This window comes from Solanum lycopersicum, chromosome 10 (genome assembly GCF_036512215.1).
Source record: "Solanum lycopersicum chromosome 10, SLM_r2.1".
Classification (NCBI taxonomy): domain Eukaryota; kingdom Viridiplantae; phylum Streptophyta; class Magnoliopsida; order Solanales; family Solanaceae; genus Solanum; species Solanum lycopersicum.
In genome coordinates, this window is record NC_090809.1 from 19,373,920 (window position 1) to 19,395,026 (window position 21,107).

Here is a 21,107-nt window from a genome sequence, read left to right on the forward strand (position 1 = left end):
TTCATGAAAAAGACAAGAATCGTTATCTTATATTATGAGATGAATACTCTTATTTTTCGCTCCTCTTTTCCTCTATTTCTTTTCTTTTAGTTATCTGCATTCTGTTCTTTTTTTCATTGTGCTCCATTTTTATTTATTTTTGTTCTCCATTTCAACACTCTTTTGGCGTTCTATAATTTAATGAAAAATAGACATTTTCTCTCTTCCAATTAAACTCGAAGTACTTTCTTTGTTTCCTTTCATCTTTGTTAAGCGCAAACTAATTCTACATTAATAAATAGAAATATTACATTCTCCTTCAGTTAAATAATGTTTATCTTTGAACATGTCTAAAAAAAAAAACTAAGGTGTCATGATATAAAGAATCGCTATGCATATCTCACTTATACTCACAAAATTAACTATCTTTTCTTAAACTTATCTGATGACCTCGAAAATCATGTTGTTTATCCACGCAAGTTATAAATCAAAGAGGTTTAAAAATGGTATAGTTCACAAAACGACTAGGAGGACCGTTACATTATCATATTTTACTTCACGTCACACGTAGGAAGCTTGGTGAGGAAAATGAGAAAAGGAGTTGAAATTGTGGACGATGTGACTCAAATTAGGCAATTATAACTATGGTAATTATGTATTTATAGTAAAATGTAATAACTACAGAAATTGTAATCCGATTAAGGTAAGAGAATATTAGGATAGTGTATGATTAAAGGAAGCTGATTAAAGTGTAGACAAGAATCCTATATTCCTAGACTAAAAGAACTCAATGTCAAGATAATTATTATCCCCAGAATTCACATTTGTTCCTGCAATTCTTTTACTGCAAACTTCAACAGGGTTCACTTGCTTAAGCTTCCGTGGAACCTCTACTTCAACCTGTCTTGGCACTTCTGGTGGAGTACTGGAACGAATCAGTGCCCAATTAACACCTTCAAAGAAAGGGTGTTGTTTTATCTCACTTGCTCCTCTTTTCACCCCGAGACGGTGTTGAGGCTCTTTAATGAGCAATCCTTGAATAAGATTGCGACTGGCATTACTCGTTGCAGGGGAATCAGGAAATTTGAGCTGTTGCCCTACTACATTGAAAATAGTTGCCCTGTTTCCTGATCCCTTGAATGGGGTTTTACCATATAGTAATTCATACAGAAATATGCCAAATGTCCACCAATCAACTGCATTTCCATGTCCTTCTCCCTTGATAATTTCAGGGGCTAAGTATTCATGAGTCCCCACAAATGACATTGATCGTGCTGCAGTAGGTTCTGCAACTAGCTCAGGTATAGCATTAGCAGGAAAACCAGGCTCAGTCCGAGGCTTTTGTAATCTTTTTTTGCTCTTTTGAGAAAATATTCGGGGGAGGAAGCATGTAGATGTGGGAGCAAGACAGGCTGGCTGCACACATAATGCAGCTCCTCGTTTAGAGGGATCATCAGATGATGTCCTTATGACCATAGGTGAAACTGAACATTTCAGGGACAGATCAAAATCTGAAAGCATGATGTGGCCATCATCACGCACTAGAACATTTTCAGGCTTTAAGTCTCGGTAAAGTACACCTAGCATGTGAAGATACTCGAGAGCCAATAGAACTTCTGCAGCATAAAACCTGTTGCATAAACAGGTTAATTAAACTCTGACTAAGGAACTCCACAGCTCAAGATAAACAAAAAGGGCCAAGATTCTCCAAAGCCCCAACGAAAATCAAAAGAAAAGGAAAAGACAGCTAGCATATAATGTCTAATCGTATTCCTGGATTGAGCTTTACATCCTGCCCATACAACAGTAGCTATGTATCTACACAGAACTAGTTAGGGTCGACTACAGAATTCCTCAACATTTGTTTCACTCCATTTGGACCCATACCTTTCCAATACTCACGAAATTTGTCGTTTAAGACAAATTAGGAGTTCTCTAATTGAATAGGTTCTCTACATTTTGACCCTAATGTAAAAATACTGAACAAACCAAAATGCTCTAGGCAAACATCAGAAAAATGTAGGTGCACCAACAATCCCAACTAGTTCATAAAATGTACATCATATAATAATTTGCACGTGTTATTCTTGCATAGGATCCATTATAATTTTCTTGGTATTGTTCCAGTTTCATATCATACCCATATAATATGTTGTTATAATTGTCCATCTTCTCTGGTCAATAATTGGTTGCAGGAAAAAAGGAAAATGAAAATAATAAGATCAAAAACAATAGATGATTTCTTCTCATAAGTCCAAGCCTTTGTATATACAGAGTTTACCCATATTTGTTTTACTGAAAGGTAGCGAGTAGCACATGGGAATTAGCCGAGGTCCACGCAAGCTGGCCCACACTCCACAAATATCAAGGAAAAACAAAAAAAAATGAATAAGAACAGGATCAAAAAATTGCAAAGACGGATCCAGAACTTCTTCACTATAGAAATCCTAATATAATGAACATCTAACTTAAGTCCACGTTGGTGACCTCCGTGATATATTTTCTTCGCCAGGAAGGAGAAAAGTTGAACCAAACGACGCATTCCCTCTCAGCACATATTATTTGCTAAGGACTCAATTGAAACCAAGCCACAACAGTGTCTGAGTAACAGACATATCAACTGCTCAAGCACCATTGAAATAAGCAAACTTCTGAACATTTTTCTCATATTTGGTAATATCTCTGGATTGTGTTCAATAAAAATGTGGATGTCTAACCAAGAATGTATTTGGCTGAAAACTAAGAACCAGAAGACACAAAGAAAAGTACATAATATAAGAACAAGACATCATGAACTGTGAACAAGCAAGGAGCCTTAAAATCATGAAATGTTCAGAAAATCTCTATTTTCTCAAAATGATACATAGTTTGAGGATCTTAACACATTATGAGCATTTACCATTTGGCGCTAAACAGAACTTGGGTAATTATCATTAAGAAACATTAAACTTCCTCTACCGGTACGAGCACGCAAAGAAATTCGAGAAATAAACTGTCAAAGCAGTCCTTTCCCAGAAAAGCACGCGTACTGTCAGCTTATGGAGTTTCAATAGATAAGAGTGAATCGATGAGCCAGTAAGATGATTAATCATTTCCATTGCAGATCCTAACAAATTACCAAGCTCTGTTTTAAGAGAGATGGGCTTTATACCATACAAGGAATGTCAAACTAATGGAGGATTACACTTATGTTTGGAACTTAGGTGTAAGAGCTTATCAAAAACAAGCTTAAAGGATGTTTTATCTTTTGTTGCATAGAAGAGAGAATAATGGATCAAGAACTGTACCTTGCAGAGTATTCTGAAAAATGCTTTCCAGGTTGTCTTTGCCGTAGAGTATGTAGATCTCCTCCTGGGCAATATTCCATGACTAAACATGAAAATCTGTTAGTTTCAAAATGAGTATACAATGTTGGTAAGAATGGGTGATCTAACAGCTGAAGGATTTCTTTTTCTGTCCGAGAACGGGTTAATTTTTTCCTACTTGCAAGTGATGCCTTATCCATCACTTTCATTGCAAAATCGCAGCAAGTCCCATTTAGCTCTGAAAGATAAACAGTGCCAATGTCACCACAACCAAGTTTTTTCACTAACCTAAAGTTACTCATGCCTAATATACCATCACGTGCCCGTATTGCAATAATAGCCTTGCATCTGGGATCATTCCCTTTGTGCGGCTTATTGGCACTGCCGGTAATGTTACTCCAGTTACTATCATCACTAAGTTCACTGCTATCACTTACCCTGCTAAAGCTAGTTTTAGCACTTTCTAGTGAATCCCCTTGAATAATCAGTTTAGTGCCCTCACAGTTTCCGTCCATAATAAGCAAGCTTTCACTCAACAATCGATCACTCCTATATGTTCTTGTGCAGCTGCTAGGAATGCTCATAGCTGTGCCAACACCAGTAATATCAATGCTACTATATGGACTGACATTGCTGCTTGGTGATAATGATACATCCCAAAGACATTCTTTTTCTTCAGAATCCAGGGGTAGACTTGCTAACGTATTTTGAGATGGACGAGGAACCATAAATGGAGAGGATAGTACACGAAGATCATTATTTTCAGCCCATCTATCCACAGGTGAAAGAAGAAATGAACTAGGTTTCATGTTAAGAACCTCGATTGAAATATCATCCAGGGAAGAACCCTTCAGAGACATGTTTTCCAATAGGCATTTGCCGTCTACTTTATTAGGACCAATTGGTACATAGACTGGTTTCATTAGGTCAGTATCAACAGGTTCTGGAGGATGACTTGCTCCATAGAAAGTCATAAAGCCACTATCGTCAAGTGAGTCATCACATCGCTTGATTGTACCAGCATTAGGCATGAGTTCCTCTTCCTCCTGATAGGAGTGTTTTCCTTTCCATGTTTGAAGAGGAACAGTGAAGTCCATCTCCAGAAAATTATGGACATCGGATATAGTTCCCACCTCTTTTTTAAAGGTTAGATAAATATTTGTCACCTCAACCTCAATACTGTTCTCGGCCAGTGGTTTTCCTGAGTCAGGTGTCCTTTTCATCTCTGATTGCTATTTATCATCACAAGTATCTCACTATGAGAAGCTCTGTGGAACTGCAAATATCAATAAGAGTTGATTCGTACATGAATAACAAACGTAAATAAAATCCGCTAGGATTGTTTCTCATTAGAAGCATGCCATCATTTCAAAAAGTTGTATCTTGTTAAGCAGCAACTGAAAAAACCAGTTCATTGAATACGATAACATAAGAAAGAGTATTTTTCAAAAAAGAAAATTCATTATCATCCTTTATGAACACACAAATGTATAACATATATTTAGCAATATCTTCATATTTCAGGTTATTAATTAAGTTCTTAGTTGCACCACGTGATAATGTAATTTAACAACCAAAAGAGAAAGCATGAATGGGGGCATGAACTGCTGCAAACCCATATAAATAAACAAAATGTTGTATCGTTAAAACTTTTAAATGAGATGGTTCACATCATTCAACATGCCTTCAACGTAGGCAGTTCATAGAATCAATTCTCGTCTTCGCTCATCAACAAAATAGTTCCATGTGTTTAACCAAAGAAAACTAGAACTGCACCTGAAGGGACGTGTTGAAATGTTAAAATAACTACTGAATCACAGACCTCCAACATATCACCCTGAATCACCTAATTACTTCACAAAATTTCGACAGCCCCAGTCGCTACAGAATGGGATAATACTCAAGAAGCTGCAGTAAAATGGCTATAATCATTTGTGATGTAACAATCCAATACTAAGAGAAAATGGACACCACTACTAGGAGTAGAGAAAATGGACACCACTACTAGGAGTGTCAAATGGGCAATTCAAAATGGCTGAGTTAATAAATAAGTGAGTCACTAACCCACCCAAAAGTTACTTGGGTGAAACAGTTTGGGTAAAAGATCAGGTCATAACCTAATCCGTCCAATTTTTACCAAATTTTTAAAAAAAATTCTTTCTTTTCATAATAACTTATTTTGTACTTAAAGAACTTTTTTCTTATAATGACTATACATAACACTCAAATAAAAAGTTGTGTTTTCACAAAGTTTCTCATAGATCAATTTTAGGCTACATATGAACTCAAGCTGAATTAAGCAAGTCAAAATCAAGTGAGTTAATAAAATAAAATAAATGGGTCATTAACCCATATAAACCTAAACAGGATGGAAGGATCATGATTTTATGAGTTAACTTTTGCCACCCTCAACCCAGTAATATAGAATGTTACCACAGGCGCAGAGCCAGCCTTCTATTAGGGTTTTCATCCGAACCCTTTCCATAAAAAATATATTTAAATTATTTTACATGTATATATAATAGACCCCTCCCTTAATTCGTGTATTTAGTTCTTCAAATTTTGAACTCTGGATAAAAATTCTAGCTCCGTCTACACACATATTTCCCTACTTCTCGGCTTAAATTGTAAATACTTTCTCAAGTCAGTGACATAGAAGGAACTAGTGCTGAAGAGAGAATCACAAAATTAATTGAATTCTACTCAAATACTAAAACACAAACAAAATCAACAAATTAGTGGCAGCAAAGAAAAGGAACTCAAAAATTGAAAGTAACAAAATAATACCACTAGAAGTAGCTTAGCCAGATCTGAAAATGATCTCCATCTCTTCAACTGGGAATCTCATTTTTTACATAATGTGAAAGAAGAAATTGAAGCTCAAAAAATGGCAGTATATATATTGGTTACTACTTAGGCAAAAATGGCAGTAGCTGATAATGTAAATATAGCCGTTCTAGGGGGGCATTGCAATTTTGGATACATATAAGAGGGGACGGAGGTGCAGACGCTTTTGCTTTCTCTTCTTTCTTGGTTTTGTGTTTAGCTTTAGTCATGTGTTTTACTGACCACACACAATGGAAGTGTGAATGTGTTTGCAGTTTTTTAAATAGAAAGAGAGGGTGAGTAAGTGAGACAAAACTACTTCTAAAGTTGTGAAGCCTGCCCATTAGAGTTAGACAAATCTAAGAGATTACAATTTTTTTTTTAAAAGCAAATCCAACTCAAAAGAAAAAGTACATATAAGGGGATTGTGTTTTATCCTAAAAATATCTGATTGAAGCATTAAAAAATCTATCCTAAATTGAACAAGGATAACACTTACTTATGTAATACGAATAGATTTTGTTTATTCCTGGCTTAGTTTGCGTAGGATTATTATTAAATGTATATGACTTGGTCTATGACTTTGCAGTATATTTATAATACTGAAAAAGTATTTAATAGTATCAGAGTCTTAAGAGGTTAAAACAACTTAATTTTGAATCGTATGACCAAAGAGAAAAGCAAAAGTTTCGCAACAACTTCAATGGTGGATGACAACATCTCACCAGTTTCCTCTTTGCTTGGAACAACCGTTGGAACACAAACCTCCACAGTTACCACTCTACCGTCTCCTAGTCTTGCTCATCAATTACCACTTAAACTTGCATTGTCAATTTATTTTATTGTGGAAGATGTTAGCCTCCTAAGCACTAAAAATATTTTGATAATTAACAATAAATCTAATGTTGCTTGCAGAATTCGATGAGTAGTATAGTGACATTGTCACAATCCGGGCTTACAACAATCTGAACAGAATCCACAGTCCAAGCTAATCAAGATCTCAAGTGATTGACTAAATCCCCAAGATTCTAGGAAGACAACCGTGACATATCTCAATCTCCTTTGAATCAGCAAAACACTATCAATCAAGGAAATCAACAAAGAAATTTATCAAGACAAGCATCCAGCAATCAAGGAAGACAACCAACCTTATTGAAGACGCCTCATCTAGAAAGTAAGGATATCATGAACATATCTAATATGAACATGCACAATCCTATCCAAATCAGACTCAATCAAGGAATCCCTACAAATTTTTGATTGAATGAAAATTCCCTGGGTTGTTCCTTAAGAAGACCAGAACTCTATGCCTATTTACACAAGAGGACTGCCACTTAGAGTCTTACGCAACTTCACTAGAACTTATCATTGTAATCTTCTTTCATCTTTGATAAAGTTTTGTACACGTGAGTGAACACTTGTAAAAGAAAAAGAAAAGGAAAAGATTCTAAGTGTAGGTTATACAAGTAGAGGTACTGTCTACCTAGAAACTCTGATTTGCACATCAGACAGGTTTTCAAGACTTCACTTCATGTATACCCTATTCGTTTGAAGCTCTTAAGGAAATTCTTGAAACACAAGGGGACTGGACTAGGCACCATATTGGTGATCCTAACCAGTATGAGACTCTCTATGCTTATTTACTTAACTATCTTATTCTGTTTTATATTGTTGAACTAATTTGCTGGCAAATATCCAAAATGGCACACTATCAGATCCCTGGAGCCTTAGTTCAAGATGGACACTCACCGCACTGACCACCATACTTCCACGGGCAACATTACTCTCACTAGAAAAATAGATTTGGAATTTTTGTCTCTCAACTGATCATTAAGCATGGATAATGATTAAGAAAGGTCCAAAGCCCATTCGTGGACTGACTGAAAAGGATAGCACTGAAAAGTTATTTGATCCTGAATAATTTGATATCACTAAAGAACAACAAGAGCTAATCAAAACTAATGCTAGTGCTATAAGTTTGTTATATTGTGCAGTAAGCAGAGTACAGTACGACAAGATATAAACTTGCGATACTGCGAAAGTAATGTCGGACAAACTAGAAGTAACATATGAAGAAACCACCAAAGTAATGGAGGCTCGCCTCGGTGCACTCGTTATGAATATGAGTTGTTTAAAATGGCAGAAGATGAAACATTGAATTTATGTTTCAAGATTCAGTAAAATTGTCTGTGAACTAAAAACTTTTGGAATGGTGTATTCAAATTCATTACAAGTCACTAAACTTGTTTGAAACCTTCCCAAGGCTTGGGAAACCGAAGTTGTAATTCTTGAAGATGGAGATCTATAGAAAATGATATATGATGAACTATGAGGTAACTTAATGGCATATGAACAAAATCATACTAATCATTACAATAAGGATGACAAAAAAAATAGTGGCATTTACGATTGAAACATCTGACACTAGAGAGAAAGCAAATGAGAATCAAGATGAAGGAATGACACTCATCAATCGAGGAGTAAGACATATGCTTAGACAGACGAGACAGAAACCTCAATAAGATTTCAAGAACAACGATCTTAAAATAAATGAAGATCGTTGTTACTACTGCGCAGAACCAAGTCATATCAAACAGAATTGTCCAAAACGTAGGAGAAGAAACAATCGAAGAAATGAAGATCCAAAAAGTCTCAGAGCATGGGAACAAAGAGAAACAACAGATGATGATCATGATGAAATGCAAACTTGTGTTTTATGGAACTAGGTGAAACAAGTGAGGTAAGATCTGTAAATTGTAAACTGTAATGAATTATAAAATTCTTTGGATATAGCTATTGATGAACTGCAGAATTTATTGACGAATACAATAAAATTGCTCGAGAAAAGAAAGACTGAAAGGTTTTTCTTGATGCAAGTCAGATTGAAGTCAACTTACTAAAAGAAGAACTTGAGGAAGTAAAGATGCAGCTAAATAGCATCAGAAATCTCCAAGTCATAGCTCTGTATGATCTAACAGAACTACATATTACAGGAGGAATTCTCCTAATCGTAGCTCCAATAGATAAAATAGATCAATCTCCAACTCTCATTTCTCTAAAACTTCCATTAAAGTTACTTGCTATAATTGTGGTAATCTTGGTCAAAAATCTTTTAATTATAGAAAATACTCCTTTGGAAAATGGATCTGGAGACCTAAATCTCCTAATCATCAAAGATCTAAAAACACTTAGGTACCCAAAAGAAACTAATTTCCTTGTTTTACAGGACCAATCTAAGAAAACTTACAGGAAAGGAATGTGGGCACTTGATAGTGGATGCTCCAGGCATAAGTGTGGAAAGAAAGAAAATTTCAAAACTATCAAAAGACTTGATGGAGGATTTGTAGATTCGAAGATAATGCAAAAGGAGAAGTAACAAAAATTGGTACTGTGAACACCTAACTTTTTTACTAAAACATAATATATTTTACACCAATTTAAAAAGGGTTATATTTAAAATAAAATAAAATAAAATAATAATATTGTAAATTAATAAAAATTATAAGATCAATTATAGTTTAATAATAATAAAAAATTGATAAATAAAAGTTGGGAATTGAAGTTATTTGTTAATTATATCTAGTCTAAAAATAATAATAATAATATAGAAAATATTGTGAAAAAATATAGAAAAAGAAAAGAAAAGAGGAGTCCAAAAAATTTCAATTTTTTTTTAACTTATCCTAATTACTCCCAACTTCCTAACTTATTTTCCTGAAAAATCTCATCCCATTTATTTATTTATTTTATTTTATTTTTTTCTTCTTTTGCACAATTTTTTTTAAAGTTTACACGATTTTTTAAATTTATTTTTATTTTGTTAATTTGCTATTATTATGATTTATTCATTTTATATCCTTATCTCATCCCCAATTTTCTCAACTAATTTTTAAGTTTAATCCTAATCCCACTACACTATGTTCCTATAAATATTATTCAGAATTCTAACTAAAATTAAAAATAATGAAAAAAAGTAATTGAAAAATTGAAAAAAAAAACATAATAGTAAAAAAGAAAAATTGAAACCGTGTGCAGAAAAAGAATAAGAAAAAGAAAAGGAAAACGAATGATTATAATAAAAATGAAAACAAAGTGTAACAAAAAAAAAAAAGCAAGAACAGAACAGAATGTTAAAACTAAAAAAACATAAAAAAATAATTAAAGATAAGAAGAGAAAACATAAATCATCAAAAAGATAGAAATAATAATAATAATAATAATAAGATAAGAAGACAAAACATAAAGCATAATAATAATAATAATAATAATAATAATAATAATAATAATAATAATAAAAGAACAATGTGAACATACAAATAATAATAAAAAATAATAGCAAAAAAAAATGCATAACAGAAACAAAAAAAAATCGAACAAAAAAAAAGAAAGTAAAAAGAACAATAAATAAATAAAATGGTATACAAAATATACGTAAGAGAAAAAAAATAAAATAATAATAAAAGAAAGTTAACAGAAAGTCAGAAAAAATGATTTAAAAATAAAATTTACATAAAAAAAAAAAAAAGAACCCAAATGGGACGTACAAAAGAAAATGTCATACAAAATTATTAATTTTTGTTTCTAAAAAAAATCAAAAATCCTATAAAATTTATCTCTTATTTTAAAAATATTAAAAAAAAACAATTTTAAATCAAACACTGAAATTCGTTTCCTACATAAACTCTAGTTCCTAAATATTAGGTACCTATAATAATATAAAAGTAAAAAAAAACATACAAATATAAGCAAAAAAAGAATATAAAATAATATATGGAAATTTCAAATTTAAAATTAATGGATGCACAAAAAAATAAAATAAATAAGATTATTTAAAATAAATAAACCAATTCCAAATAAATTTAAAATAAATCTAAGGGTAAATAGTAATGTTATTATTAAGCTAAATAATATAATATTCGAAAATTAAGTCAAGTCATACTAAAGTCAATAAAGCGACTGTGCTAGAATCACGGGACTCGAGGGGTGCCTAACACCTTCCCCTTGCTCAACAAAATTCCTTAACCAAATTTCTAGTTCGCATACCATTAAAAATAGAGTCAATTTCCTTTTGAATAGGGATTTAAATAAGGTGACTTGGAACACCAAAACTCAATTCCAAGTGGCGACTCTGAATAATAAAATAATTCATTGTCAATAGTCACTTTAATTGGAAAAACTTTTTTCTTTTAAAAGAATAAATAAAAATAAAAAATATCGAGAGGAAAAAAAGGGGCGTGACAGATGGTGACTCCGCTGGGATCAATAACTAATATTCAATCTTTAAATATTGATTTATGTATGACTATGAATTATATGTTTACGCTTTTGGATATTGTATTTATTTAACTTAATATGCTAATTGTTTATTTATTTAATGTTTTGATAATATGTGAATTGGATTATAACTGTCTTCTCTCACGAACCATTCTGAGTCTTCTATAATAATAATATGAGAATTGCGACTGCGCACCTCTATCAAGATAGTCAGTGGATCTCGATCCATGGTGAAAGGCATTTAGTTAAATATTTATAGGATGGGGAGCATCTATGCACAAAGCCGGAAAGCGTTGTTATCGGCACGTTGCTACTCCTTGACTCGAGTTGTCCACTCGTTTTACAGCCAGTCTAGATATTTTTTCTCCACAAGTTAAACTTTAGTAGAACTGAAACTTTCAGATATGATATCCTTATTAGGTTCTGATTTATTTGAATCATGTGCATGTAACTTAGCGAGATTCGGCATAGGGGCCCAATCTGACTAGGACAGGTAAGTTGTGAGACCATCATGTGCATTTTGTGCTACTTGCTGCATCATGTGGAAGACTGTAATAAAATGTTGACCATTAGCATAATCGACTAGAAAAATAAATATCTATTTTCTACCCATTTTCAACTAATGATTCAAAATAAACAAATTAATACACACACATATATATACACACACCTAATCCTCAATTTTATTTTCGTTTTTATCGAAATAATGCATTAATAATAAAAATAATAATATTACTAATATATGTATATATGTCTTTTAAATTGTACATGTACACATTGTTTTATTTTTCTTTCTTTTTTTTCGATCAAAATTGTCTCTTTCTCTGGTCATTCTTTTCAAAAATAACCTGAATCAATGATCACTTTAGACATTTCGAATCATTTTTATTTTTTAACTACTCCAATAAATAATTTCGAATTATCAAAATTTCACAATTAAATTTGATTTAAAAATCCCGAATACTTTTTTTTCTCAACCAGGTAATCATGAGATCTATGAGGTGTGATCAAAGACCAAGGGATGAAGTAGTCGAAATGGTCAATGATACCCCAAAGTTCATGATCACAAATAAAATCCCATAATTACTGATGAATTGGTGGAACGATATGCATGAATTTAGGCGGACTGAGATATTCAAACATCTTGGTTTCCTTACAGATATCATGAGATTTAGTCCTGACAGAGGTTTGATCGAGGCTTTGATCCCGTTTTGGGATTCCACAAATAATGTGTTTCAATTTAGTGATTTTGAGTTGACGCCTACATTAGAAGAATTGGGTGGTTTCACAGGTTTAGGCCAGGATCTTCGAACTAATACACTGATAGCCCCTAGGAGTGTCAGCGGAAGTAAATTTCTAGAACAGATGCACATCATCCATCCTCATAAGGAGTATTTTGATAATGAGTTGGTTTCTTTGGAATTCTTGTACTCAAGATATGGAAAGAACAAAGAACTTTCAAGCTATGGGAAACAACTTAAAAATGGACAACACCTCCCTACTTGGGAAAAACATAGACAAGAAACATTCATGGTGGCATTCTTGAGAGCTATGGTTTTTTCAAGGAAGGATAAAAAAATCGATATTTGTCTGTCAGGATTAGTCACTATTATGAGGAAGAAAAAAAATCCACTATATTGCCGATGATGTTGACTGATATTTATCGTGCTTTGACTAAATATAGAGAGGGGGAGATTTCTTTGAAGGTTGTAGCATGTTATTACAAATCTAGTTTTTGGAGCACCTATATCATCATCGTTGTCAGACAGATTTAAAATACGATTGAACGAATTATATTTTGAGCCACCCAGACAGGATGAAAGAATTAGGAGACAAATTACCAAAAGGTGTCAAAGCATGGAGACATTATCTTCTTAAATTGACGGCATCCAAAATTACATAGAGCTATCATCGGTTCCATGCTAGTGAGGTAATTGTTATGTCTTCATATCGTCAATTCTTCGTTCTGACAGGCCTTCGCGGGTTCCAACCATACATACCCTTCCGAGTTCTACGCCAACTAGGACAAAAACAAATTTTACAGGATATGCAGAATTTTGTGTGGGAGAAGGCATTTTAAGATCGAGATCGAGAATCAAAAGCCCAAAAGATTTGGGGTGGTAGTTGAACTTTTAGTTCGAAAGCTATGGTTGATGATCGCCTTGAAGGGGAAGTTGGCCCCTTATACCTCCATTAGTTCTTTGATCAATCTCCTCTCAAAGTAATGCCTGAATGATCAGCGGGAGAAATCATAGACCGACAAAAAAAAATTGAAGTAAGAATCAAGTAGGCTCGACTCAAGTTGGAAAGAAATTATAGGTCTACTTTAGATATCCTAAGCAATGACCTAAAAATGTTAGAGAAGAGTTGGCTCGACGTGATGAAATATTCGAGGAAAGAGTTAAATTGATTGAAAAAAGAATTGAAAAGAAGCATCTATCTACTATTCGAACCCTACATGAATATTTGGGTATTGTCACAGGTGCTATGGAGCAACAAGAGGAAGAATATAAGAAAGAAAAGACCATCTTAATACATGCACAAGCTAGGTTACAAAATCAATTAAAAGCTTCTATGGGACGAGAAAGGGACATAACAAACTGTTTCACATTGTATCAAGCAGAAGTGGCAACCGAAAGAAATCAATGGATGGAAGAGTGTGAAGAATTTCATAACCAAATTGAAGAGCTTAAAGCACATGAAGAGCATCTGAGTGATACAGTTGTCACTACTGAAGAATGGTTGCAGAACTGTCACGAGAATATGGAGGAGGACAAAGGACAAGTGCTTCAGTTGATAGGGAGCTTGATTGATGTTTATGGTGGTCATCTCCATCGAAGTGATGAGATCCTGGGTTGAGAGGCGCGTGCACTATCCCCACATCTGCCGAAAGCTTTGTTCAAGGTCTACTCTAGTCTAGGGGGCAATTGATGATCAAGAAATGTCGGAGATGGATTTTTTTTTTTTATTATTATTATTATTTTAGTTCGTCAAATTTTGTTTTAATGTTAAGTACTTTGATATTTTTATTTTGGTCATTTTGATTTGAATGGTATTTTCATTCTAAAGTTAAATAAATTTCGTATTTTTGTTTTCAAAGAAATTTATCCACATGAACTACGTAATGATCTGATTCATGTTCAAACACGATACTTGGAAACGTTTAATAGGTTCGATCAAAATGCATTCAAATTATTCAAGTAAGTAAAGTAGGGGACCAAATCACATAAGCAAGTCGTCCAAAGCCGGGATGAAACATAAAAGTCTTCCAAAACACATTATAGACATATGAATAATCTAGGTGCTTAACATACAACGTGAATTTAATATCCTCAATATGTTAAATCATAACACACACACACACACACACACACACACACACACACACATATATATGAGAATTTAGAGAGTTTAAAAGGTGGTTGGTTTGTGAGGAAAGTTGGCATCTCATCAATATAACACATGATCAAAAGGGAAAGAAAAAATGACACGTAAAGACGGAACAGAGTCGAAAAATGAAGATGCACAAACCCAAATGGTTGCGCAAGAATCGGTACCAATGGAAGAGGTGAAAATGTTAAAACAACAGATGACCAAAATGTACAAAGCTTGGATGAATGGGAAAGCTCCTCCGCCTTCAATTCGAGAATATTTGAATACGAATATGCCATTCCCCATCCAAGTGTCAACAAGTGATCCGGTTTATCCACCTGTGTTTGGACCCTACATTAACACATCTAATACTGCCGGAATTTCCTCAGTAAACCCATTGAAACCATTAAAGATGAATAATCCACTTTTCATGCCTACTGTCCAAACTAATACAATTCTTCAATCGACACTGGTACAAAAATCCAATGATGACCCTATACTCAAAGATTAATACGGTCGTCATGCCCCTAAATTAACTTTCAATGTTCCTAACTCTTACCACCACCAATACAGTTCTCCCATTGAAGTTGAGGAAAACATTAAGAATGAGAGACATGAAGAAATTGCAAGGAAAATGAGGAGTTTGAAACAAAACATAAGGAATATGCAAGGTCCAGGAGGACACAAAAGTGTCTCATTTAAGGACTTATGCATGTTTCCAGATGTTCACTTACCTCTAGGGTTCAAAACTCCAAAGTTTGATAAATATAATGGTCATGGTGATCCAGTGGCTCATTTGAGAAGATTCTGTAATCAGTTGAGGGTAGCCGAAAGAAAATAAGAACTTCTTATGGCTTACTTTGGAGAGAGCTTAACGTGCGTAACATCAGAATGGTTTATCGATCAGGACATTTCTCATTGCCACGTTTGGGATGATATGGCGCAAGATTGTCCAACAATTTCAATACAATATCGATATTATTCCCGATCGCAATTCCCTAGCTAATATGAGAAAAAGCCATCAGAAAGTTTTAGGGAATATGACATAAGATGGAGGGAGCAGGCGGCTAGAGTCAAACCGCCGATGAAAGACTATGAGTTAATTGATGTTTTTCTCCAGGCTCAAAAACCTGATTACTTTCATTATCTTTTCGCCGCAATGGGCAAGCCTTTCACCGAAGCGATTGAGATCGGAGAAATGGTAGAGAATGGCATAGATTCGGGTAAGATTGTGAGTCAAGCAGCCATTAGAGCTACCACACAAGCAATACAAAGTAGATTTGGTAATTTTACCAATCGAAAAAGAAGGAGGAAGGGTCCATGACGGCATCTGGATCGAGAGATGTTCAAATGGGCATGAACAATCCTTATGGTCAAGTCCAACAAGAACGAAATAATTCTCCTCAGCATTATACCCATTCCAATATGCAGTTCGCAATACTCAGGCATATGTCCAGCCTCCTTTGCGCCAACAATGGCGGGGGCCTGCCCCACAAGTTTCTCGCCCCAACAACAAATTTTTCTGGCACCATACAATCCACGTCCCCGGAATAACTATATGAGAGAACAAGGTCAAAAGAAAATTTTACCCTAATTGGGGAATCCTATACGAGTTTGTTACGAAAACTAATACAATTGTGACTGTTGAACCTGTCAATCCGTACGTTGTCAATCCAAATGCAAGAGGTTTTGATCCAACTGTTATATGCGAGTATCACGCCAACGCTCCAGGTCATAGCACAGGGAATTGTTGGACCCTAAAAAGAGTTATTGAGAAGTTAATTGAGGATAAGATAATCGAGTTACGCAATGAGGAAGCACCAAATGTCACCAATAACCAACTCCCTACACATAATAATGAGCTGTTGTGGGGATGGTTGACATTTTTGAAGATTATGAGCAAATAAGTAGAACAAAAGTGGAAATAAAGGTTTCAAAAGAAGAGTCTAGTATGGTTTTAGAACCCATACAAAGGGAACCGATAATTGTTAACGGTGCACGTTTGAATTTTGGGGACTCGAGGAAGCTAGTGTTGTATGTCCCTGAATCTATAAAAAGAGGAGACGTACCGTTGAATGGACCAAAATGCTACATTCCTGGTAAATTTTAAATGTTTGATCAAAATGAAGAAAGTATGAAAGATCCAGTTGTGATACAAATTACAACATAACTTCTGACACAAACATCAAGGACGTTCTGTGGAACTACAACAAAGTCGTCGTTACTCACAAGGGAAAGGAGATTATCGAAGAAACAAATGTAACAAGAGGCTTAAATCATTTCGGAAGGTGTTATGCTACGGAAGAATTAAAGAGGGACAAACAAATAAAAAAAATCAGTTGCCGATGAAAAAACCAGTTACTGAGGAAGATGCTGAGAGTTTCTGAAAAAGATGAAAGCTCAAGATTATTTTGTTATAGATCAGTTGAGGAAAACGCCTGCTCAAATCTCTTTATTGTCATTACTCATACATTCTAAAGAACATCGTGAAGTGTTGACCAGAATTTTGAATGAGGCACATATCTCAGAAAATATTACAGTAGGTCACTTGGAAAAGATGGTCAATTAAATTTTTGAGGAAAATAGAATCACTTTCAGTGATGATGAATTGCCCGTGGAAGGATCTGGACATAATAGGGCTCTACATTTAACCATGAAATGTGAAGAACACTATGTGAAGAGAGTCATGGTCGATGGAGGATCGGGTGTAGACATATGCCCTCTTTCCACTCTATAAAGCTTGAAAATCAGCACTGATAGGATTCGTACTAACAATGTTTATGTACGGGCATTTGATGGTGCAAAACAGGATTTTCTTGGTGAAATATACTTAATTGTTACAATTGGACCAGCGGAGCTTGAGCTGTGCCATCTACTCTACACCAAGTGGTCAAGTTTGAACCCGACAAACAAGAAATCATTGTCCATGGTGAAGATGATCTCCCAAACACCCGAGATCCTTCAATACCATGCATTGAGGCTAAAAGAGGTTGTGAATCCCTCAACTATCAGGCTTTGGAGATAATAACGTTTAATTAGTAGAAGGAAAGCCTATCCTCCAACCTCATATGTCCTCTACTTCAGTCATGGTGGTTAGTCAAATGGTACAAAATGGCTATGAACCCGGAAAGGGGTTAGGTTTGTCGTTGCAAGGAATTGTGAATCCTATCAATCCAATGGGTAGTCAATATACATTTGGTTTGGATTTCAATCTAACTAGATTTGATAGAAAATGGGCAAAAGATCGTAAAAGAAATGCTTGGAATCTGTCAAAGCCGATCCCCCATATTGCTCAATCTTCCATTAAATCTCGAGGTGAATCGTGTCCAGACTTACCTATCCAAAATGATGTGGATGAAATGTGTCAAGGTATCAAGGAAATGTTTAATGAGGTAAACATGACTTAGAGGGGTGAGGGCACTAGTCATATGGATGTGCAGTTTATCAGCCCGAATGTCCAACTCAATAACTGGAAAGCCACTCCTCTTCCTACAAGAAAGGAGTCATGGTACTTTTGTTTTGCTATTTTTTTTATATTTTATTTTCTTGGATTATTTTCAGGGTTGTAATTCAAAAATTGTAGTTGTTTCGCTTTGTTGTTAACCCTTCTATCCTTTTCCATTCGATGCAATGAAGTTCTAGTCATCTTCTTTGTTTCTACTCTTTCTAATATTTGTCATCTTATTTTCATTTTCAGTTACGTTAACTTTAATAATATGACATGCATACGGAGTTTACAATTAGATCCTAAAAAGTTATCTGATCTCATAACAATGAATCCTAAGTCTAAGGAATTTGATGAAGATGAAGCTGATGAAGAAATAAAAAGGGGTTTGGATCAATTTGAAAATAAGCCTAAACTTAATTTAAGTGAAACGGAGGTGGTTAATTTGGGAACTCCCCAAGAAGTGAAAGAAATAAAGATAAGTATTCATGTCGATCGAAATATTCGAGACGACATAATTCAAGTTTTAATTGAATACAAAGATATCTTCGCTTGGTCATACGATGACATGTCGGGGTTAAGTGCTGGTCTGCTAGTTCACAAACTTCCCATACATCTTGATTTTCCACCTGTCTAGCAAAAACAGAGAAAATTTAAGACAGATATGAGCGATAAAATCAAAGATAAAATCATGAAGCAACTGAGTGTAAAAGTGATCAAGGTCGTCCAATAAATTATTTTGTTGGCTAATGTTGTGCCAGTACCAAAAAAGTATGAAAAATAAGAGTTTGTGTTGATTATAGAGATTTAAACAAAGTAAGTCCAAAAAATAATTTTTCACTACCCAACATTCATATCTTGGTTGAAAATTATGCTAAACACGAGATTCAATCTTTCGTGGACTGCTACGCCGGATATCACCAAATTCTCATGGATGAAAAAGACTCAGGAAAAAACTGCTTTCACCACCCCGTGGGGTACATATTGTTATAGGGTCATGCCATTTGGTATAAAAAAATGCAGGGCAACCTACATGAGAGCTATGACTACCATATTCCATGACATGATGCATAAAAAAGTTGAGGTATATGTCGATGATGTCATCATTAAGTCTAGAACGCAAATTGACCATGTGCTTGATTTAAGAAATTTTTTTGAAAGGTTGAGAAAGTACATTCTCAAGCTTAATCCGGCTAAATGTGCATTTGTATTTCCATTTGGATAGTTTTTGGGTTTTATAGTTAGCGAAAAGACATTAAATTAGACTGCACCAAGATAAAGTCCATTCGAGAATTGCCACCTCCAAAAACCAGAACTGAAGTCATGAGTTTCTCTGGGAAGGTTAAACTATATCAGTCGATTCGCCACTCAACTCGCTACTACATGCGAGCCGATATTCAAGTTATTGAAAAAAGATGTTACTATTAAATGGACAAGTGAGTGTCAAAAGTCTTTTGATAAAATTAAGGAATATTTAGCAAAACCTCCGGTACTGGTCCCCCAGAGCTGGTAGGCCTTTGTTTTTATACCTCTCGGTGACGGATCATTCCTTTGGTTGCGTTCTAGGACAACATGACGTCACGGGGAAAAATGAACAAACTATCTATTGCTTGAGCAAAAAGTTCACATCATATGAGGCAAAGTACACTCTATTAGAAAAAACATGTTGTGCTTTAACTTGGGTCGCCCAAAAATTGAAGCACTACTTTTTGTCCTACACCACTTACCTCTTATCTCGAATGGATCCTCTGAAATATATATTTTTCAAAAATCCATGCCGACAGGTAGGTTGGGAAAATGACAAATTTTGCTTACCGAATTTGATTTTGTGTATGTTACTCGCACCGCCATGAAAAGACAAGCGTTGGCCAATCATCTGGCAGAGAATCCGATTGATGATGAATACGAACCCTTAAAGACATACTTCCCTGATAAAGAGATCAACTCTATTGAGAAAGAAATTCCCGATAATGACCCCGTATGGAAATTATATTTTGATGGGGCTGTCAACAAAATTGGAGTGGGAATTGTGGCAGTTCTTATCTCACCAAACGGTTGTCATTATCCTGCCACATCATGACTTTGAGTCTTTTCTACCAACAACACAACAGAATACAAAGCTTGCATCATGGGTTTGAATATGGCAATAAATCTGGATGTACATGAGCTCTTACTCTTGAAGGATTCCGACTTGCTCATTCGACAAGCTCGAGGCGAATGAAAAACTCGAGACATTAAGCTCATACGTACAAACAAAGTTTAGAAAATCTCATAAAAAAGTTCAAGTCCGTTGAATTTAGATATATTCCCATGTTTGACAATGAGTTGGCTGATGCTTTGTCCACCCTAGCATCGATGCTTCCATACCTAGGTAACACCTACGTTGACCCGTTGGAAATCCAAGTTAGGGATCAACATGGTTATTGCAATATAATTGTGGTAAAGGCAGATGGTGAGCCTTGGTATCATGACATCAAACAGTTTATAAAAGCTAGAGAATGTCCACTGCATGCTGATAGAGATAAAAAAAGAACTATTAGGCGACTCGCCATTGGGTTCCTCTTAAGTGGCGATATCTTATATAAAAGGACTCTGGATTTGAATTTATTATGATGTGTGAATACTCAAGAGGCGGAAACAATTATGAATGTGGTACACTCAGGGGTATGTGGCCCACACATTAATGGTTACGTCCTAGCAAAAAAGATTATTCGGGCTAGATACTATTGGTTTACCATGGAGAGAGATTGCTTCCAATTTGTTCGCAAGTGCTGATATACTGTGGTTTCACAGTATAATTAATACTTTTTCCTTAAGTTTAGTGTGTTTGAAAGCCTTTTTTGTGCTAATTTTGATATAAGTTTCTCTTTGTTTTGCAAGAAATCTGTCCAAAGCTGAATACAGAG

At 34.7% G+C, this 21,107-nt stretch overlaps 1 protein-coding gene across 1 annotated transcript; it reads right to left on the reverse strand.

The window, feature by feature from the left end:
- Positions 1 to 607: 607 nt before the first annotated feature.
- LOC101257311 (serine/threonine-protein kinase D6PK-like) lies at positions 608 to 6,499 on the reverse strand. Its single transcript, XM_004248481.5, has 3 exons — positions 6,072 to 6,499; positions 3,267 to 4,560; positions 608 to 1,609 (listed from the first exon to the last, which is right to left on the reverse strand). The coding sequence occupies exons 2-3, from the start codon at positions 4,505 to 4,507 to the stop codon at positions 757 to 759; spliced, it is 2,094 nt and encodes a 697-aa protein (XP_004248529.1). The 5' UTR covers positions 4,508 to 4,560; positions 6,072 to 6,499; the 3' UTR covers positions 608 to 756.
- Positions 6,500 to 21,107: the final 14,608 nt, after the last annotated feature.